General features: G+C 45.1%; 1 protein-coding gene and 2 long non-coding RNA genes across 3 annotated transcripts; 1 reads left to right on the top strand and 2 right to left on the bottom strand.

Moving 5' to 3' along the window:
* Positions 1–3,283: 3,283 nt before the first annotated feature.
* Plgrkt (plasminogen receptor with a C-terminal lysine) lies at positions 3,284–16,864 on the bottom strand. Its single transcript, XM_048438796.3, has 6 exons — positions 16,707–16,864; positions 15,802–15,868; positions 13,436–13,522; positions 5,636–5,766; positions 5,008–5,117; positions 3,284–3,687 (listed from the first exon to the last, which is right to left on the bottom strand). The coding sequence occupies exons 3-6, from the start codon at positions 13,514–13,516 to the stop codon at positions 3,566–3,568; spliced, it is 444 nt and encodes a 147-aa protein (XP_048294753.1). The 5' UTR covers positions 13,517–13,522; positions 15,802–15,868; positions 16,707–16,864; the 3' UTR covers positions 3,284–3,565.
* A 57-nt stretch (positions 16,865–16,921) lies between these two features.
* LOC148121345 (uncharacterized) lies at positions 16,922–20,391 on the top strand. The gene is made up of 2 exons (XR_015738367.1): positions 16,922–17,083; positions 19,021–20,391. It is a non-coding gene; the product is annotated as an uncharacterized LOC148121345 (long non-coding RNA).
* LOC146893625 (uncharacterized) lies at positions 18,590–20,986 on the bottom strand. Its single transcript, XR_015003266.2, has 2 exons — positions 20,852–20,986; positions 18,590–18,826 (listed from the first exon to the last, which is right to left on the bottom strand). It is a non-coding gene; the product is annotated as an uncharacterized LOC146893625 (long non-coding RNA).
* Between the last annotated feature and the right edge of the window lie 1,677 nt (positions 20,987–22,663).

The raw sequence follows: 22,663 nt of genomic DNA, 5'->3' as shown, positions 1-22,663 counted from the left end.
GCACCAAATGGGCTCAGGAAAAGCTGGTCTGACTGATGCCATCCCTGCCCAGTGCTCCCAACAGAAAGGAGTGAGAATTGCCACAGACTGAGTTCATAACAAAGACTTCTGGCAGCATCTGATGTTCCATTTCAATACCAGAATTCGGCAGAAAATTTATAGTAGAACTCTTCCTGAAGTTCTTCTTTGACCTTAGATGATAACTTAGATGATGGAAAATATAAAAAAATGCTAATTTTCTGAAGTATAGTTCTACTATTTCGGTGGGTTCTGCAGAGTCACAGCAGTGGGAACACACACACGTTTTGGTCTGAAGTAGCACACTTTTCGTTGTCTGTATAAAAATGAACTGTCCTGTGAGAGGACCCCACTCCCTACACTGGTTTTCGGGGTGACTTAACCCAGGCAGTCCTGCATGGCCTGTCTACTGGCGGAAGCTTTCAAGTCAGCCCCCTTGCCTGTTCACCCCCTTCTGGGCCTTGTGTTCTGCCTGTGCATCAACCAAGAGCTGCTCTAGTCTTCATCAGACTGACCAAAGTGGGCGCTAAAAAATATCAGACACAGCTCTTTGCAGTTTGGAGGTGCGCACCGTCTTCCTGGAGTTTCCTGTGGGTGCAGTTTGGAGGTGTGCACTGTCTTCCTGGAGTTTCCTGCGGGTGCAGTTTGGAGGTGCGCACCGTCTTCCTGGAGTTTCCTGCGGGTGCCCACAAGGCCAAACCCAAGGGAATATTTTCAGTCCTCTCACAGAATAGAAACATCCCCCAAGAGCAAGAAATACCACAATGTTTGAGTAACAACAGACTGTGTTGATAATGATTTCTCAGCAGGAGCCCATTCCTTTCTCAGAAGGTCAGGACAGAAAAAAAAAATAGGTTCTGGCTAGAATCTCTAGAATATCACATTTGGACATTCATACATTGGAATTGTTGGAGTCTGTATAACACTTCAATTTCAGATGGGTTATATTTAGATCATATTGGTTGCAGAATTGTTGAAATTTGACATGTGTGTATATACACAAATATATATATATATATATATACACACACACTATATGTACCATATAAAATATCTTTACTATAATATCTTTCTTTCTTTCTCTCTCTCTCTCTCTCTCTCTCTCTCTCTCTCTCTCTCTCTCTCTCTCTGTCTGTGTGTGTGTGTGTGTTTATCTTTTATTTAGGAACTGAACCCTGGACCTCATACCTCCTAGCCAAGCACTCTACCACTGAACTTCATGCCCCACCCAATTTTCATAATCCAAGTCTGTCCCTTCCCTGTTCTCTTCTAATCTAAGCACCTTTTGTGGTTTTCTGAGATAGGGTCTCATGTAGCCCAGGCTTTTCTTGAACTCGCTGTGTAGCTCTGGGTGATGGGACTTTTTTTTTTTTAAGCATCTATTTGTGACTTCTTTTTGTTTCATTTGTGATTCTAAGTAGAGAGCCCAGGGCTCACACACACCAGGTGTAGACTCTATCACTGAGCTGCATTCCCAGTTGGGCCACTGGTTTTAAAAATTGATCTGGATGCTATTCAGTCACAGCCGACATGCTGTATTGAAAAGGATCCCGCCGTGGATTCTGGACACCAGTGTTTAGTAGAAACTTCTCTTTTTAGATGTAAAACTTCTAAAGGTTTTGGAAAAGCACAGACCCAGCCCCCCAAACGTTAATTGAAAACATTCGAATTGCTTGGGGGTGGGGAGTTGAAGAGATGCCTCAGTGATTTAGAGCACAGGCTGTTCTTTCAGAGAACCCAGCATTCACATAGGGGCTGCCAAGCTTCTTTAGCTCCTGTTCCAGGAGATCTGGCCCTCTTCTGGCCTCTGTGGGACTGAACTATATGGGGCAAGCAAAACTATCCATTCACATAAATTACAAATAAATAAACCTTTAAAAATAATGCTTAAGTATTAAAATCTCATCAATTGAGTTGTAATGATCACAAAATTATTCACAAAGTCTTTCTGCAGCAGCAGCTTATGGATGCTCACGGATGCCCTTCAGCCTTGGGGGAGACTTGTCACATATGTGTAGCTTTGCTTTGCTCTGACCGCTTATCTTGGGACGAGGAAAGCCTTGTAGTAAAGAGTTGGCCCACCAACTCTGTCTCTGACCATTGACAAAGACAGCGGGTGAGGTTACTATGAATCTCTAACTCTTTGTTTCTTAAAGATACTTCCGTCTCTTCTCTCCCTTAATACGTTTTCCCATTCCTCTTGAAGTCACACAAAGTCTGGGATAACAAGCTAACTGAAGAGAGAACACGGCTGTTTCAGTCCTTGGAAACTTACTAAAAGGTGTATTGAGATGTACTAAACATTTAATTAATGTCAACGGCTGAGATAATACAGGAGTGACAGGTGAAGCGGTTGTCGGTTCTCTAAAAGGATGATGTGATAGGCGAGAAGTTTTGAACAATCAGCGATTCTAAGGCCAGCTGAACTGGGGTTTAACCCAGCTGTGTTTAGGAGCAGGTGCTCAGCCCGGTGGCTTTAGCTTTGCCGCTCTGTGCACTTGGGAAAACTATGGTAGGGAGTGGACGTGTGGAAATGAGTCACCAACGAACTCCGCGCCTGCGTCAGGACAGGGAGCTCAAAGGAAGGGTCTGATAGGCAAATGCGGCCAAGGGTCGGGCCAGACCGCACAGCAGCTCCGCCCTCTGTGAATCTTTTACACCACCTGAAGGGGCCTTAAACTACAGCTGCTGAGCAGTGACATTGGCAAAGCTGGCACAGCAAATCTAATTCGAAAGTTTAAACACTTGATGAACCATTTTGGGTACCCATAGCTCACCACTATTATGCAGATTGTGTGTGTGTGTGTGTGTGTGTGTGTGTGTGTGAGTCTTGCTATGTTGCTCAGCCTGGCCTCAAACTTACGAGCCTCCTGCCTCAGCCTCCAGAATGGCTGATATTACAGTAGTATTCCATTATGCGTGGGTCCATCATATGAAATCTCCATCTCTTCCCTCTATAATTTCTTTTTTCTATTTATTTATTTGTTCATTCATTTACCCTGCTGCTTGAGTGTATCATATATGTATACAATGAAATAAGATCATATCACCCCATGTTCCTCCGCACGCTCCCTGCTGACTCCTACTTATACCTCTCGACTTCATCATCTCTTCCTCCTCTTCTCAACCCTGAATGCTGTAAATAATTTTGTGTTAGTCACCAGGGTTCTTTTGCGTGGGACAGGACACGACAACAGACGCCCATGAGAGTTGTTATCGAGTGGAAAGTCTGTATAAAAAACCCTCAAGCAGCAGGACATGGGTGTCAAATTCAGAACAATAGAATTTATTAATTTTGCACTTGGATAGTTGTACAACATACACACACAGAAAATTTGATTGTTATTTAGAATACTGCCATGATTTGGTTGAGCATTAAAAATTTTATTTTAAAATAGATCAACAAATTCATTCTGAATTTTAATATTCTAAAATAAAAACGCGTTGTATCAAAATTGTGATCATTTAGAAAACTGTAAACACCGTGATTCAAGTCAACACTTCTGTGCTTTGAGTCGCAGCTTGTGCTTTGAGGGTACACGTGACTTCACTTGTCCATGACGAATCGACTCTGCTCCCTTCTGATGCTTTCAAGGCTTTCAAAGGTGATCATTCCTTTCGGCATCTCCAACTTCGCCTTTTCTGTTTCTAATATGTCTTCCGCTTCCCCTTAAATAAAATACAGAAGTGTGTAAGACCACGGAGGGGTCATCAGCATTTTGGAAGAAGGCCTAATTGCTGTTACAGAGGCACACTGCGTGTGACACTCTGTGTCCACGACCTTACATCCCAGAGGTAAGTATTCCGTCTATTTCCCATTCGGGGAAAGACAACGATGGATTCTGGAAACCCAGTGGCAGCTGGGTGTCGTGGTACACACCTATCACTCCAGCACTCAGGAGGTAAGACAAGAGGTTGGTGAGTTCAAGGGCAGCCTGAGCATCACGGGGAGATGATAACTGCATGGAGGGGGTAGACAGAACGACCTGGGCTTGACCAATACACAGCACATACATACAAACAATTGCAAGTTAACACTAACAATAAATAAGCTGTCTGCAAAATGAAGACCACTTATAGAAATTATTAGAATTCACATTTTCCAGCTTCTGGTCTAGATGATCAGGGTAAGCCTTGATTTGGTGTTTGCCGGTTTCGACCATGTACGTGCTCTCTCCATGACCAACCTCAAGCCACCAGCGGGATGCTGCTGAGGCTGAAGCTGTGCCTGCCCTTTGTTGCATCTGTATGCTGCCTCTACATTTGCATAATGCAGATGCAACTGATATACGTAATCTATAATTATATAGAATGGAAAAATAATTAGAAACAGACAAATTCTGGGTGCTTAATACCTTTGTTTTAAATGTAATTTAGTATTTATTATCATTTAATTATAAGTCTGTATACTCCTATTTAATTTAATTTTAGTAAGCAACTATGCCTCCCACCCACCATGCAACATTTCTAAACATTTATCAAGTCAGTTCTTATGAGCTAGTAGGAGCTGACTCCATGCCACCCTGTTGGAAGGAGTAGAGATGTTCGTCACTGGAGTCTTCAGAAAATGATCCTATCAGAATCTACATAAGTCAAAGGCTTTTAAAGAGGAGATGCATGTGCTCGCGTGTGTTCATGTGTGTACGCTTGCATGGAGAGGCCAGAGGTTAACCACCAGTGTTCTCAGGCATTATTTACTCTGTTATTTTTTGTTTTTGAGATAGTGTCTCAGAATGGCCTGGAGTTTGCCAGGTAGGCGAGGCTGGTTAGTCAGGGAGCCCAAGAGATCTGCCTGTCTCTGCCTCCCTGGTGCTGAGATTACAAACTTGCACCACTCCGCGCCCAGCTCTTTCACATGGGTATTGGGGGTTGAGCTCAGACTCACGCTTGCTCAGCAAGCGCCTTACCGACTGAGCCATCTCCCAGCCTTGAGAGGAGGCCTTGAATCAGAAGATTAATTAGGAAGCAAACTAGTTTAGGAAGACTTACTTTTCATTCTTTGAAGAAGAGTTCCGTAGCCCAGGTCATACTGGTAGGTGAAGATAAAGCTGAGAGGAACGATAGGAATAAGGAAGGCTGGCTTCTTCCGCTTTATTGCGCTGTCTCAGAAACAGAAAGATGGGCGTCAACAGTGACCAGCACACAAGTATCTTGTCCTTGTAAGAAAAAAAGCACCTGCTTTCTGGAAGAATGTATTCCACCTCATAAATCATTTCATTAATTCGAGTCTTCTATAGCAACTGAATTTCCTTGCCCAGCATACCTTACCAGAGTCTTTGCTAATCTTTCTTTGACTTCCAGGCTTTGATTACTTCCTTTAAAGAACACAAGGGCACAGAGCTACCATTCCGGACCTCTGGGGATAAGCACATCTATTGGTGTCAAGTGAGCCCTCTAACTTACAGACTAGAGAAAGACAGAAGGAACCGGAGGAGCTAAAGGCAGAAGGAACTGTTACTGCTCTTGTTTGAGGAGGAGAAAGCTACGGGAGGGAGGTTTTTTTTGTTTCCGTGAACACCATTGGGTTCAAAGTCCTGCCTCAGCCAACTGAACAGTGCCATAATCATGGCAAAACTGGATTATTTCAGAGAGAGCTTCAAGTAAATCGTAAACATACCCAGTTGTTAAGGAGACGGTGGCAAGGCCAAAAAAAGTTCCGAAATATTTGAGGAATTCCCGAGACCAGGCAATCTGCATAGCCATCTGCCGCTCCCTCATCTCATTCTGCATGGTCAGCTGCCTTTCCAGCTACACAAAAGACAAAGGGGGGTTACTCACCTTTCATCTTGGAAGGGTAGGACCATCTGCTTTTCCTTCTTCATTCCTCTGGACGCGTGTTTTATCATTTAAATCACAATAGACTTTGACTAAGTCACTCTGAACAGCTCCGAGCAACTGTCCCCTTGCAGTGACAGCGTCCCTTGCAGTGACAGCGCCTTCGACTGGGCACAGAACAGCCAGTGCTCCGGCTCGCTGAGGTCCTGACTGCACTTTTGGTGGACCCCAGCCCCAGATATGTTTCCAGCCTTTTCTGTTTCCCGTGAGGAAAGATCTATGGACCACTACACGCACCCACCTTGCCCGCCTCTGTTGTTAGTATTTGCTTGGAAATCATTTTGCCTCCCATCTACGCTGCCTTCCAGATACACCCAACCACAGACTGAAATGCCAGATCCTCATCATACGGGGGGTAGGGGGATGGAGGGGCGGGAGTTGCTTTGAGGGGTCGCTTTTCACCACCTGTGCCTTTTGCCGCTTTAGTCAGTGCCTTGGCTTTGAACAGCCCAGAACACAGGACACAATACCTGACTGGCTTTTCAAAGAATCACATGGGAGCAGCGGCGGTAGCAAAATGAAAACCCAAAGCCATGATTTGAAGAGTCCGAGTCTTCAGAGGGAAACCTGCTTTCTTCTTAGCCTCTTAATTCTAAACACCTGACAGTACAGATCACTAGCAAAGTTCAGAAACGGAAAGTGAGAGTTCATGGCGGAAGAAAAATAAACAACGTGACTCAGTTTCCAGCCATGTCCTCGGTCCAGCATGGCAGGAACTGAGAGGAGACTGGTGGAAAGATAAGACCTGGCCACTGCCCCGACCCCCAGCCCAGGAGAGTGTCAGCCAAACTCCAGGTGGGCCAGGAAGCCTCTAAACAAGGAGGATTCTGGGAGGAGGAAACCAAAGCAGAGAGACAATGGTTGCAGGGCGGGCCTGGGTTCAGAGCAGACCTGAGTTAGGTTAATCTCAGCTACCCAGGTGTCTGCATGGTTTCCGTGGCACCTGGAAAGGTTCCCAGGAGGTCACTGAAAATTAGAAGCAGGTGGCATACCAGAGGGTCACGAAATCATAGGGCCAGGAGAACTCACAGCAGACACTTGGGTAGAGACTAAGCCAGAGCTGGTGGGAGAAGGTTTGGCTCTCAAGGATCCACGGCATTGAAAAGTCTAGGTACCTGGAACATGATCAACGCCCTCAGAACAAACCACCTCGTTTCCCAGGTGGTTGTAAACAACAGCAGAGAGGTTTCCGTCAACTAGAGATGCCTCCTCTAATGGCCATGCCACCTGAGGTCACCTAGGCCAAGCCAAGATTGTTCCACGGAAAAGTAAACAGAGAAGGAGAAAGAGCAAGAGCCAATTAAGCCACTTTGCCTTGCCAAAATTTACCTTTATCTGTTTGAGTCCCATTAAAGATAAATATGTATGCATGAACATTGAGTGTGCAACCCCATCCTTGCTAGATCACTTATTTCCCAAACTCATATAATAATGCATATCTCCCAAAGTGATATAAATACAGCAATTAATAATTTGCATTCATATAAAAAGGTATCTAAACTAAAAAAAAGACACAGAAAAACCCAACATCAGTGCCCCAAGCTGTAAACATCTGTGGAGTTCTTCAAAGTCCCAGATCCTATCCCAACACCCCAGAGCAGTTAGTCCACGTGTTAACTGGAGGTAAGGTCAGCATAAGTTTTGTTTAAGTTTATTTTATTTTATTTCATTTTGCTAGCGGTCTATGTAGTTCTGGTGTGCAGTTAGGACAGAGAACTACTGCCTAAGGGAGCTATCACAGGATAATCCCCCCGCCCCAGTAAACATTAAACAGACAGAAGTCTGAAATTGATGGCTGGGAGCTTTGTAAAGACTGTGGGACTAAACACTACGATGTTGTGGGTCAACACCGAACACCCTCTCCTTGTCATATGCATAAAGTTTATGGTAAAGAGTAAACCCAATGTATCAAAATTTTACAAATCAGTCAAGAAGTTAGAGGATGCCCAAGATGGAATGAGACTATGGCGAGATCCTGTAACTGCATGAGAAACACGTGATGGATGAAGGTGAAAGGAACTATTTAAGCAGGCAGAAACGGTACCGCAGCATGCAGAATAAAAACCCAGAGACAGATATTGGGGTCCAACCTGACAAACAGAAAAGCAAAGCAGCCAACCATTGGCTCTTATCTCTACCTCAGACCAAAAATGGGTGAGATCCTGTCTCCGTGAATCCTCAAGATTCCACACCTCACACTCCATACTCCACTGAGCTCCTATCTCTTCCCTTTATATTCCCTTCTCTGCCCAGCCATATCTCTCCTGTCTCCACCTCCCTAGTGCTGGGATTAAAGGCGTGGGATCCCAAGTGCTGGGATCACCTTTGTGTGTGCAGTTTTTCTTTTAGACAGACTCAATCTCCTGTAGCCCAGGGTGGCCTTGAACTCACAAAGAGCTGTCTGCCTCTGTCTGGATTAAAGGTGTGTGCCACCACTGCCTGACCTGTATGACTGACTAGTTTGGCTATTTTGCCCTCTGATCCTCAGAAAACACAAATAATATACCACCATATTTCCCCCTTTTGTCTAAAATTTTAAAAGGCTATAACTAACATAAGAAAACTATATACAATATGTACAATAACTATATAATGTATACTGGCAATAAATGCATCAACAATGTCTAGTCCATTTGCATTTGACAAATTCAGAGAAAACACTCTATTATCTATCCTATCTTGGTGAGTCTGAAGTCTTGTACCTAATTTACTTTCTATCATAACTTACTTTCTGCATTTGGTAAACAAGGAAAACTATAAATATAACTATCTAATTCAACTTCCTCAGAAACCAAAGAAGAAAATAATATTATCTGAATAAGTAGGAAGTGCAAGCAAGCAACTTTCAAAAAATAAGAGAAATGACAGAAGTATCTGACAGCCACCCAAGGTATGTTGGGGCATCTGTTTGGGCCTATAAGCTAGCATATATCAAATAGACTTTCCCGTGAAGCAGAATATTCTAAAGGGCTGTCCCTCCTTGACTGTTTGACAGTAACTTTGTTTTGTGTCCTGCTTGCCTTATTAGGCATTTTCTTGCCCAGTGGCTTACTTTAGCCACAAAGATACCTTACTTTTACAACAAAGATACCTTTTGCCATAAAAAAAAAATACCTGTTCACTAAGGTATTTTAGCTCCCAATTCATGTGGCACTTAGTGGGCACCCCACAGTTATAAATGTCCGACTGTGGCAATGGCTAAGAAAAATCCCTCAATGTGCCTGGAAGTGTTTCTTTTTTATTACTGTTCTTAATGATTTTTGTCTGTGATAAAAAAAAAAAAAAACAAAACAAAACACCATGACCAGAAGCAACTTGGGAAGGACAGGGCTTATTTTATTTGCCAGGTCACAATCCATTATTGATGCAAGTCAGGTCTGGAACTCAAGGCAGGAGCCTGGGAACAGAAGCCATGAAGGGACATTGTTTACTAGCCAGGGGCTTCTGTTCAATTAGTTTTCTTGTACAGCCCAGACCTACCTGCCCAGCACTGACACTGCCCACAGTGGGCTAGGCTCTCTCCTAGAGATCATCAGTAAAGACAGTCTCTCCCCAACATGGCCACAGGCCAGCCTAATTGAACAGCTCTGCAACTGAGTCTCCCTCTTCTCAGGTGATGCCAGGCTGTATCAAACCAATAGTAAAAATTAGCCAGGGTGGAAACACCACATCTTCTCTCTGCAAGATCTAATTTCACCAAAAACTAGGAGAATCTACACTACCTGAAGTTTTCAGCACACAAACAGGTAAGATCTGGCTCTCAGGTTTCGTTGACTTCTGTTTTCTCGCGTGTTGATGCCTGAACACAGCAAACGACAAATAAACATTTACTGCCCACTAATCTTTGCATGGCGGCCATACGCTTTGACTGCAGCCGCGCAGCATGGCATGGGCTGGTGGCGTCTTCGATCTTTCTCTGTGGGAGGCTTCCCTTTCCATCCCGCCTCACGAACAGCAAGCCTTCCAGACATCTGAATGCTGTAAAGTTGTTTATTTGCGCCACCTAGTGGTACTGTGGGAAAATGCTCGTTTTAAACTGTATAGCTCATCCTCAGCAACAGGGGTTGAAAGAGGTAGTTTCTCTCCTTACCCCTCAAACTTCACTTTTTCTTCTCTCTCCTCCCCCATCCTCTTCCCTCCTCCTTCGCCTTCCCCGTCTCTCTCTATCTGTGTCTCTTTTTGCTAGCTGTACTGGACCTCATGCACGCTAGGCAATTGCTCTACCGCTGAACCATGACACATTGTATGAAATTCTCAAAAACTATTTTTTTTAATATAGAAAAGTCTTCTTTTTTCTGGTTCCTGAGGGGAGAAACAAAGACCCCGTGCATACCAGTCCCCAGCCGTCTGTACAACGTATAATCTCCTGAACCTATGCAGGGACCCTACAATACTTAACGTTACATTCTCTGAATGGGAAGACGGACTGAATTCAACTGGTGTAGTCTGACCAAAGCTTGCAGTAAGGAAGGGAGGCTGATCCAATTCAGGACACTGTCGGGTATAGTGAAACTGATGTGTCATGTTTGTATGGAGAACTCAAGGTGACCAAATCTTTCCCATTCACAAACTCTGACTCCCCTCTGGTGGGGGGGGGGCTTATAGAAACAGGAAGCTGGGGAGAAAGGTGGGGGATTGCAGCTGAGCTGCAGGAAGTGGCTTACCCAGTACACCAGCACCCACTTCTGGACACGACTTCCAAGTCCTCTGTGCTTTGGTTTGCTAAAGCTGCCTCTACCCCAAGAGGGCCACAGCCCGGCTAGTTCATGCAATAGAATTTTTTCTTTTGTCTCAGTTCTAAAATCTAGAAATCCAAAATCAATGGAGTCGAATCCAGGACAAGCTATGAGGAGACCTCTGCTCCTGGCTTGGAGATGACTGCGTCCATATTTGGGGGCACATGACCAAATTTCCTCTTAAAAATTACCAACGTATCAGATTAAGGTCCACCCTTAGGATTTATTTTAACTTGATTACATCGGTGAAGACCCTATCTCCAAATGAAGTGATGTGAGGGTTAGGATTCCAGCATACAAATTTTGAGGGGACTTAATTCAGACAGTAACTGAAGGGTTCGAGAGGCGAGACAATCATTGCTTCTTTTGCTGAGCTTTTGTTTAAAATAAGTTTTGTTCTGTGGAAGCCTTGTGATCTTGTGGTATGACATCGCCACTGTGGGCTGGGGGGTCCCAGACAGGGACAGGTACAAGGGAGGGGCCTGTTGGCTGGTCAACTGAAGATGGTGTCTTTGAAGTCGCAGCGGGCCAGGTCCTACCTCACTTTCTCTCAGCTGTGTGCCAGTGAAGGAGTCGTTGCTCTGGAGAAAAGTTCATCCTGTCTTCTTCCAAATGAGAGAAAGCCTCTGGCTCAGGAGGGGCTGGTTTCCTAGGCTGGGCTCGCCCTTGATTTAGATAAACTGAAGACGGATGACCTCACTGCTCACTGGGATTGACTGGGGAGGACTTAACGCTGCTTTGCCTCTGGTCAGTTGGGTGACTACCAGGGACCACAAATACCCCTGCACATCCTTGAGGGGCTCACTACTGGAGCTATCTTTGCTTGTGTGTCCGTGAACAGCCCCACAGAATGAAACACGGCTGAGGCCTCCGTGCTTCTCTTGCTCCTGGTTCACGGTAAAAGCCGTGGATTCCCCTCCACTTGCTGTTCCCCATGCGTGACCTACATCCACAGAGTGTAGCGCACCCACTTACACCCATGCCCATCGCCGTCACCTCTGTGAACTTTGAGCAGCATGGGGAAGTGACACCAGCATTACCCTCCTGCAGCGTCGGCACAGTGATGAAGTCCTCTGACGTAGGACTCTGTAACTTCCAAGAGGAATAAACTCCCCAAGTCTTCACAGAGCCTGAGGTCGTGTGGGCCGATCAAGAATGAAACTCCCGTAGTTTCCACACACAGGTGGCTCCAAGTTCCTGACATACGGGGCCGATTCCTGTCCTGTGGTCACTTCTAGTCACTGCTCCGTTACAGTAACCCCTCCCTGCCCCCCCCCAAATAAAACCAAAAAACTAACCAAACAAAAAAACCACTTGCCTATTCTTTTAATTTTTCCATTTTCCCCAAAGAAATCATTGTCCTACACAGAAACTCTTACAAGTCTTTAATGGCATCTGGGTATAGTGGATAAACCTATGACCCTAGCACTGAGGAGACAGAGGAGACAGAGGCAGGAGGACCAAAAAAAGAAGTTCAAGGCCTTCTTAGTCTACATTATCGGTTTGAAGCTGGCCTGGGCTATATGAGACCTTAACTTAAAAAAAAAAAGATTTTAATAGCAATGACAGCAATATAAGCAAGAGGCATTATATTATACACTCTATAGGGCGTACATTCTATGTGCTGTGTGTAATTTTTCCTTCCTGGAGCTTCTCTGGAGGGCGCATTGGCTCTAGGATACAGACCGGGAGACCAAGGACAGACTGCAGGCCATCAGGTTGATATGGATTCAATCACAGTCTGGTTTACCTCTCATTTGCACTGCCCAAGAGTAGTGCTGTCTGCTCTTAGAGCCATGACAGACTACAGGACCTTCATGATCTTTGTCTAAAATCTTAGCAAAACAATTTGGGACTAATTTCTCAACTTTCAGCTGTGAGTTACAAAGTTTTAAAATTACTTTGACAACTCACATTAGGCAATTCAGCAATCTCTTTGATTTTTTTCTAAACATCTACTGTACAACCCAAGGTCAAGTGTACAGTCTATAGCAGTTTCCCAATGCACTTTACCAAATTATTATCTGAGGTTAAAGGGCCTAAACGGGCCGACAAGGCTCTGTCTCTCTGGAGGTAGCAGGGGAGAATTGGTTTCTTTGTCTTTTTCAACTTATTGAGGCTGCCTGCCTCTTTGGCCCTGACTCCCATCTTCAAAGCCGGTAGAGGGCTGCTCAGTCTGGGTTTGCGATTAAGATTTCTATGTGTAGCGCAATATGACAGCTTTGAGTTCTCTCTCCCTCCCTCCCGTCCTCACACCACACACACACACACACACACACACACACAGAGTCTCCTTAAAAAGGCTCTGGGAAGGGCTGGAGAGATGGCTCAGAGGTTAAGAGCACTAACTGCTCTTTCAGAGGTCCTGAGTTCAATTCCCAGCAACCACATGGTGGCTCACAACATCTGTAATGAGATCTGGTGCCCTCTTCTGGCCTGCAAGTATACATGCAAACAGAACACTGTATATGTAATAAATAAATAAATCTTTAAAAAAAAAAAGACTCTGAGAATACAGTGAACCCATCTGGATAAATAACCGGAATAGCACCTCTTTATAGGAACACACAGTAAAGCCCCTTTCTGTGTAAGGTATCATATTCCTAACATAGCCACAGGTTCTAGGAATCCAGGATACCTTGAGGGTGTGGTGTGGAAATTTTGAAACAAGTATCTGGATTGGGGGTGTGAGTCATTCACCAACTAGGCAATTGTCCACTTCATCTTTGAGGATGGTGCCCAAGAGCATTTTAGTTAGGGGTCAAGGGGAGACCTTGAAGAGCACTTATACATTCCATTCTAGAAATTCTATGTGATTGGAACATAACAGCTTAACTAACACGTACCTGAAGTTGGCTCTGCATGGTCATGAACTCCTTTTGGTTTTTCATGTTTTCATTCATAGATTTGGAGAATATAAACCCCATCTTGACCTAAAGCATAAAAACACAAGGCAGTTTTAAATAACTGACTCTGTGCGTCCTTACACATGCCCTAAGTTATGATCAACAAGGTAAAAGGAGAGAAAAACATTGATTTAGAGACTAGTGTAGATACTTTCTAGGTGTTTAACCTCAGGCATGCTTACCCGGGCTGGCATCATTTATTTAGCAAGACCAGTGGACCGAAATAATTTTCCATCTCTCCTTGCTCTGTCAATACACGGTGCCATGTTTCCTCATGTTTCTCCCCACCATAAATCTAAGGCGATCCACCTTCTTACCATCTGCGCAGCAGACAGTAAGGCCTTGCACCTGAGGATGTGTGTGCAGAAGGACTTTGGTCTATCCTGCTGGAACTTGGGCTTTCAGGGTGGCATGTCTCACGGTCAGTGTGTCAGTGTTCTTCCTGAGGTCTCACGTTCCTATCCCTCTTCGACACACATCTCATTCCCGCCGTCTTGCAGCTGGTATCCCCTAGCTCTCCCCTCCCAGCCTTGCCCTCCTTCTTTCCATGCCACCGAGGCTCTCAAAAGGAGGGAAGTGAAGATGCTTGCATGCTCTTGCAGGTACCACGGCCCATGATAACCCCGGGTGTTGGTCTTCGCTTTCCACCTTGTTTGGGACAGACTATTCCAATTGCTGCTCATCTGTATACACCAGACTAGCTGGCCGGGAGCCTTCCATGGGTTCTCACGTCTCACCCCTGGGACTGCAGAATTTCATTGATTTGGGAGCTTCCACTACAGGTCTTTGTGATTATATGGCAAGTGCTTTACACATTAAACCATCTCCTCCGCCCAGAAATGCGTTTTTAAAATGACCACACTGTAGACTTTCTCCTCTCCTTCCAATGGAATTTACAGCCCAATAAAATCATTGTAAGTCGGAAATATCATGGGGGAAAATGCATTTACTACACCTAATATACTGAACATCGTGGTTTACCTTAAATGTACTCACAACACTTACAGTAGCCTACAGCTAAGTACAGACATCTTTTTTTAATAATAAAGTGCTCAATATAATTATTTAGTATTACAGTAAAGCTGAAAACAGAATGGTTGATCTGTTTTACTAGCCCTGAAATGATTAAAATTTGAAGTTCGTTTTTTTTTTATGAAGGCATGTTACCTTTGTCTCATTGATGCCTTAAAAACAGTGCCTGAGCCACACAGGCACACCCACATCAACCACCTGCAGTTTGCATCTTATTGTCAGGAACAACCACCTAAGAGGGCTGTAAACTGGAGGTGAGTCAGAACTCCGAATTGTGTTCTAAATCCAAGTGAGTCTGTGCAGCAAACATTTTCATTAGGTATCAGTTTTTCTCTCGGAAGACTGGAAGGCTCAGGGGAACACCACGACTTCTCCACTTTCTTCAATGCCGTTTTATCGGCTGTTGAATACACCACAGTCTCCATGCTTTCCAGCCAGGATTTATGTCTATTCTGATCCCAGACAACAGCTATTTCCACATTTTTCCTCATCAGGAAATCTGGGTCTAGAGTAACGCAGGAAGTGAGCGGGAGGAGGATGTGTGTGTGTGTGTATGTGTGTGTGTGTGTGTGTGTGTTCACATCAGCTGGAATGGTTCCCCTATTAGGAGTGGGAGCTGAGGGTCAGTGACTTCCGTGTATTCCGACAAAGAACACACCCTGGAATTATGTGACCTTGAACCCATGAGCTGCAGAGCTGGGCAGAGGGTGAACTACAAACTAGGAAGGAAGGGCAGAGCCCTAAGTAAGCCTGGGAGGTCATGAGGATTCTTTCCTGCCAGCCATTGTCCCACTTGGCACCCCGTGAGCAGACAGAGGACACTTGTGAGGGCAGGGGACCTAGCAGGTTACTCTGCTATCTCAGCAGTGACAGCCCAAGTGAGTCATTTCCAGCTGAGCTTGCAGGGGAAAGACTGTCAGCCATCTTGATAGGCTCTGTGGCTTCTACTTGACAAACACTTGCACAGAATAGGAATGATTTCACCCAAGAAAACCTTTGGCTCAGGCTACCCGGCATCCCTTGTTTGCCTTCTGCATGTAGGAGTGGAAGGTGGAATTTTTATACCTGCTGCAAACATCTTCAAAGTATTCGACTGTTCTCTGGTTCACACACACGCACACACACACACACACACACACACACACACACAGATCCCAGTCCCTTGTCACACTCATATTTATAAGGGGTGAGCTCTCCCTTGAAGTGGTGGGACAATTCTCATGTCAATCTTCTAGAGAGGAGAAACTCTTAGGAAGGCTAGGGTTCTGGCTTACCTCTTTCCAGGCCTTGGACTCTTGGACTTGGATTTTGGCTGTGTCGGGGAAATCTCAGGTAGACGGGCTAAAGACAGAGGGAAAGCAGGAACAGCATCCAAATGAGTGTACCAGCCTTGTAACTTCACCTTGAACAGTGTTTCAAATTCCTTCTCCCCTATACCCATCAAAGTCTTTGGCACCCCTTCCCTTGGGTGTTCCAAATACCTCAATTGTTTCTCTCCTAGAGACAAAATATTATCAACAAATGAATAAGAGTGACCTCGAATTGACGTTATTACTGGCAACACAGAAAACAGGAGTGTGATGTGGGGGTGGCTTTGTGGGGGCGTATTATTGCTCCAGCTTGCCAGCCATGATTCAAATTACTGTGGAAAGATGTGTTTCTGGGGGGAATGTTGATTGCAAAAATCCCAGACAGATTTTCTCTGGTGGCCCTGGGAACCAAGATTTGATTTGGAAAGAGAAAGAATTCGTGACTTCTGTCATCCAGATTTCTGCCCTGCTTTATTAACTAAATTGGTCACAACATCACAATCATTCTCAATAAATCTTCCAAACTATAGTCCCTAGCAAACTTAAGCTTTCAAGCACGCAGTCTCTGGGGGTGTTTCCTGTCATTGTTTCCACTCTGGCCCTGAGAGCCAGTTTCCTGTCATTTAGGTATTTCGCCTAGAGTTACACCATGTCCCTGTCCACCGCGCTCTGTAGACTTTTACCAACTTGGTGACAATGCTACGGAGAGCTCACTCTCGCTCACAGGGCCGGATTGGCAATATCTGTCAGCCTCGGGGGCATTAGCAGAACCCAGAGCCCAGGCCTTTCCTGCCCCAACTGAAGCTACAGCAGGGGCCTGGCAGCCGAACCAACCCTCCCTCCCTGCGGTCAGATGCAGATGCACTCACGCGACACGGTGCTGGGACGGTGACAACAGCGGAGGCCCCTAGCCAGAGCTCCTTGATCGATCAGGGCAGGACTGTGCTTTGCTTGCCAGAGCCTAGGGGATTGGCTGATTATGACAGCGGGTTGAGCTTTTCAACCAATCAGCGTGGCCTTTGGATCTTTTAAGGGCTCGGGTTCCCGAGGCCTGGGGTGTCCTTCCGGTGCCGGCGCCGGCGCCGGCGCCTCGAGCAGAGAGGTGGGTGGGGCGGGTCAGAGTCGCAAATTGCGTCCTGCAGCTATTGGATGACTTTGAGGGAAAGTCAAGGAAGCAGCATGGAAATGCCACCTAAGTCCTCTGAGTCCCGACCCTGCAAAAATGCCGCCATCAAATGGCTTAAAGGTAAACAGGAAACAAAAGTAAAACAGTGATCAGAATTTCCATGTTACCTTTTGCCCTTCCCATATTACGTACTCCTGCCAGCAATGTCTGGAGTAAGGCTCTCCAACCTCTGAAGAAACACCCGAGGACCCATTAGCATTCTTACCCTCGCTACCCAAGGGTTTGTGGAAATAGCGAGTGCCTCACAGGCTCTTTAGAAAGAGCCCTCTGCCTTGACCTTGGCTGACACCACACCTTAGAGAAGGCATCTAACCTCTTCCAGGCCCAGACCTCCCAGGCTTGTGTAGATGCCCTCGACTTCAGTTCTCTGTAGTCTGACTTCTAGACTCTTCTAGATTCTCCATTTCAAACATGATTTGTTCAGTAGCCGGATAGGAAAATTGCAACAATATTTTTCTTTCTGTTTGTGGGAGCAGGTGTACTACCAAGACTAAAATCTTTTGAAGGGATGCTGAGCAGCAGATCCCTGATAACGTTTGTGCGTGTAGACAAACCATGCCTTGATTCCTTCCGGTCTGCAGTTAGGACTGAAGCCATCTGATTATTGCATAGTAAGTGCGGAATGAGATAACAGACTTAGATGCAGGCAAGGTGTTCAGTTCTTGGATAGCGTTCAATAGCTCATAGCCGGCAACAGTGGGAGCTTCTGTCACCTCTTGTCTGGAAGGGCCCAGGAAGAGAGGGTGGTTACTAAGGTGAGAGCTGGTCCTTAGGCAAGAATGCCTGACAGGAACCAGAGAGGTTTAAGCAGGCAGGGTTGTATCTTCAAAGCAGAGATGTATAAGCCGTTTTCTGCCCAGAGGCTGGGAGCGGAGGAGGTAGTTAATAGCCTGGTGACCTTTGTTTTATCTGTGTCACTGAGACCACATCAGATCCTCCCCCAGACCCCTATCATGAGCTTGTTCTGCTCAGTCAATCTATAGAACCTATCTTTATGGATGATGTCACATGCAGGTAAACTGCAGAATCCATCTTAATTTATTTTCTACCTTTTCAAAGACTTGATTATTCTGGACAGTTCATGTAAACAAAATGGCTTTTACCGGCTTCTTTGACACTATTTTCCGTGTTCGTGGGACTGGTGAGATGGGTCAGTGGGTTGATGGACTTGCCGCCCTGACACCCAGTTCTACCCCTGGGATTCACATGTGAGAGAGAAGAACCCATCGTTGCAAATTGTCCTTTGACATCCATAGGTGTTCCATTCGTGAGTGTGCACTTGTACACACACACACACACACACACACGCACACACATACACACACACGTACACACGCACACACACACATGCACACACTTACACACACACACACACACACAATAAATTTGAAACAAAAATTAGACAAATAAATTATAGCATGAATCATTGCTCCACTTCTTGCTGGGGCTAAGTAATAGCCCAATATATGGATATAGCACATTTTGTGTGTTCGTTCAGAAACGATGGGCTTTTGGATGGTTCTATTTTGGCCTCTTATGAAAAACATTGTTAGTTTTGTGAACATATTTTAAGTTATCTTGGGTGTATTTGTAGGGGTAGAATTGCTGGGACATACAGTAAGTCAGAGTTCGAGTGGACTGAAGAGCATTCAGTGTGCTTACAGCCTGATGGCAATAGATAAGGACACTCGTTTCACTGGTGTTCTCTGGGTAGCAGACCCCAGAGCCAGAGTTCCGGGTTCGAATCCCACTTGTATCGTTTCCATGTCGCGGTACATGAGCTGTAGGTCTCCATTTCAGCACCTGTACAGAAGAGCCAACTTCAGGAAGTAAAGCTCCTAGGACTGTTCTCCAAGTTGGGTAGTCTCGTATGTAGACGAGAGTCTGACATTTTGAAATACTACCTGTTTTACGATCACTGATACTTCTAATCATGTGATTGTGGCATCTTATGAATCAATTTCATCTCATTAATCTGATAGCTTTTTTTTTTTTAGATGATGCTCAGCTTGTCAAGGTTAGTCACTGAAATGCAGTAACTGAAGAGGACAGAGGTGGAAGAGGGGGCAGAAAGTCGAGGAAAGCTGTTCTGAGCAGGGGCCGTCACAGCTCAGAGTGTAACCTGAGTCAGAGGAGGCTTCACGTGTTTCACTCGAAGCATCGCATAGCATCCCAAGAGTCACAAGCCTGACTGGGGACGCGCGAGGGAAGATTGATACGGGCGTGGCCTCTCTTCTCCCTCAGCTGTATGTAAATACTCTGTACCGAGGCTGAGCAGGAAGCTCATAGATGATTCTCCTTTTGGGTGCTTTTCAGCTGTGACGTCACAGTAACATTTGACTAAACCCCTGCTAACTTCCCCTTCTGGAACCCGTGCAATTCACATGACCCTGTTCTCAACCTGTCCATCTCAGCCTCCTGTCCCAAGACCTGCAGCCTGGTCCCCTCCTCTGAGAACCACCACCACCTCCTCCCCTTTTTTTCTCCTTCTCCCCCAGAAAATAGTCTCTGAACTCTAAGAATGACAGCTGGAGAGATAGCTCATCCAGTTAAGGGCACTGGTTGCTCTTCCAAAGGACCAAGGTTTGGTTCCTAGCTCCCATATGGCAACTTATAACTATCTGTCACTCTGGTCCCAGAAGGGCTGACAGCCTTCTGCAGCACACACATATATGCAGACCAAACACCCATGCATATAAAGTCAACAAAATTTAAAAAGTAAAATAAAATGGTCTGCCCGATTACATGTGATATCCTGAGACACACACACACACATATATACATACATATATACATATATACATACATATAGGTATGTATATACATATAGGTATGTATGTATATGTGTGTGTGTGTGTGTGTGTGTGTGTGTTTGGTTTCCATTCCACTCTCTGGCATACAATTCTTAGAAACCAGTTATAATTGTCTGATTAATAAGGGTGCTCGATAATCTTTTGTTCTGAAATATGACCCACAGAGCTACTAATTCTTTGGAATTTCCTGAGGGATGGACATGTCCTTGGTTCCAGTGAAGTGACTCTTGGCGAGTTCCTGGTTTTGACCTTGTCACCAGAATGACCAGACTGTGGGCAGAGAGAGTCTGACACTTTCAGCCCCAATTCCTGTCCTCCACAGAAGGGAGAAGGGCTGGAAGCTGAACTGATCGCTGATGAAGTCTCTGTGAAAATTCTCTGAGCTAGAGCTTCAAGCAGCTGGGCTGCAGACCATCTGAAGGGTCCTAGAGGGTAGTGGACCCAAGGGGAAGCACGGAAGCCCCCTCCAGCTCCCACCTGACCATACTTTGCCCTGTGTACTCTTTCTCTATCAGTGGTGATGGCCTTTACAATAAACTGATTCTCACAGGTAAACGTTTCTCCCAGTTTGTAAGTTACTTTAATTCAGCAAACCAGAGGGAGCCATGGAAATCCTAATTCATCGCTAGACCATCAGAAGCTCTAGATGCCTAGACTGAAGATTGGCATCTGCCATAGGGTCCATCCTGTGGGGCTCCCCCTTTGACATGTGGGGTGCGACTTTTGTTCTCCACAGGTAGTGTTGGAATTGAATTGAAGTATAACGCCGTCTCCTCAAAGCTCCTGGCTTCCGTGAACACAGGCTCCTCAGCCTGCCTTCTTCAGCTGGCTAGCGTGCTGTCTGTAGAACACCATCATAGACTCCTCTGGCTGAAGCTATCCCATGGATGTGCATACAACCAGAATCCAGCCTTCCTCCTCAACCTTCCAGACCCTTCCCTGGACGAGCGCCAACCTTTCAGTTTAGACTCCAGCCACAGCAATGCTCGCTCCCAGAATTCACCAGACTCCTCACCTTCACAGCACACACCGGTTCCTCTGTCTGTTGAGCCTGTCCCTCCTGCAGGTGGCTCATGGTTCTCTCCAGAATTCACTTTGTGCATTTCCTCACCATCGGTGGTTAGTCTTCATCGTCAACTAAGCAGAACATGAGCGGTAAGGAGGTTTTTGTCTGCCCCAGATGAACAGGGTAGATGAGACAGGAACAGGAAATGGAGACATGAGAGATGGCCACCGTGTTCTACTATTCAGTCTTTGCTAGCCACTGGTTTTCTCTTGTCTGAATGTTTCTCTTTATTTTGTCCAAATCAGGAAACTGATATCACTTTCCGGGCTGTTTCTCCCTTACTTAGGTTATTTTGGCTTATTCAATAGGTTTTGAAACGATAAAATAATTTTTTAAAATTAAAATTACGTCCTGTTTTTCTCCTTCTGGAGGATACCAAATTCATTAAAGAGCGTGAGCTCTTCATGGGAAAATGAGTGTCTGAGGTGTGGGGCAGGTGGAGAGGTGAGGGGACTTTTGGGGACGACTCACATGCAAATCAGTACGAGCAGCAGGTTGAGCCTTCTGCAGTTCCCAGGGGTGGCTCTGGAGGAGGGTGAGTTCCAGTTACCTCCGGCCTTCTCTGTTGACTCTGCACATCCACCTCATCAATGCTTTTGTAAAACAAACAAAAACAAAACACCTCCCCTTTGTCGTTTTAAAAATGATTCACGTGGTAAGAAACTACTCAGGGACTATGACTTAATCCTCACTTGTCAAATCATCATTTAGCTAAAGAACTCAGCTAAATAGTGAGTCTCTAGAGTGAATTTCTATAGGCCTGAGTTTTTGTAAGACTACACTAACGTATCATAAATGTGCCCTGGGACTTGGCTATTGTTTATAGAGAGAAGAACTGTTAACTAGAAATGTGTTTGTCTGTGGTTGTGTACATATATATATATATATATATATATATATGTTTAAATTGGATTTCTACATATAAAGTCTATTTTTTATTTTTAGTCAGTCACTAAAGTTGAGGAAACTACTTTATTCCACTATTAGGGTTCAGAAGACATCTGGAAGAGGGAGTAGAAGCTCAGCTGAGGCTTCAAAGTCTGTTCCAATTTTATTGATGAGTTCCACTTTCTCTATAGATCCTCCACCATCTTCAGAGACTAGAGATGCTTTGAGAACCTGGAAATCCAGTTACAGCCAAGCCAGTGGGCACCCCGATAATCTCTGAGTGCACTGCTTTAGAATTGTAGTTTTAGTGAATAACTGGGAAAAGCAAACTGTGAAGAAGGCCCTTGAGGTCCAACAGTGAGAGGCTTAAATGACACAATACTCCATGGAGTTCCCATTGTTTCGTCTTGGAAAAAGCCCACATTTCCAGTTCCCAGAAGAGCTTTCTCAACTTTACCTAGACTAGACTTCCCCCACCTGGATCCCGAGAGCGCAGTGAAGTAGATTCATAAAGGGCATGGCTTGACATGGCAAGTTCTTGAATGGCAAGGCAGCTTAAGTTTCACTATGTCGAGGAACTTTGAGGAAGTTACCAAATCCACGATTTAAAAATATGTTTCCTATTATATAGACACACCTACTTTCTAGAATTAAAACCCAAGATTCGTTCTGTTGTTAACTCTTTATGCTGTGTAACTCTGTACGTAAAGTTACGTCAAGATGGTCACAAATCCAGAAAGGGCTTGAAAGGGGTGGGGAATCAGACAGTAATTAAGGTATTTGGATTTTGAAGATAAAATTGAGGTCTGAGATCTTATGACTTGAGATGTTTTGTTTTTAAGGCGCTTACTGCTCAAGTACGGAAGATTTAAA

This window comes from Myodes glareolus, chromosome 7, assembly GCF_982192425.1.
Source record: "Myodes glareolus chromosome 7, mMyoGla1.1, whole genome shotgun sequence".
NCBI classification, from domain to species: Eukaryota; Metazoa; Chordata; class Mammalia; order Rodentia; family Cricetidae; genus Myodes; species Myodes glareolus.
The sequence above is the reverse complement of the archived record's forward strand: the minus strand, read 5'-3'. Positions and strand labels throughout refer to the sequence as shown.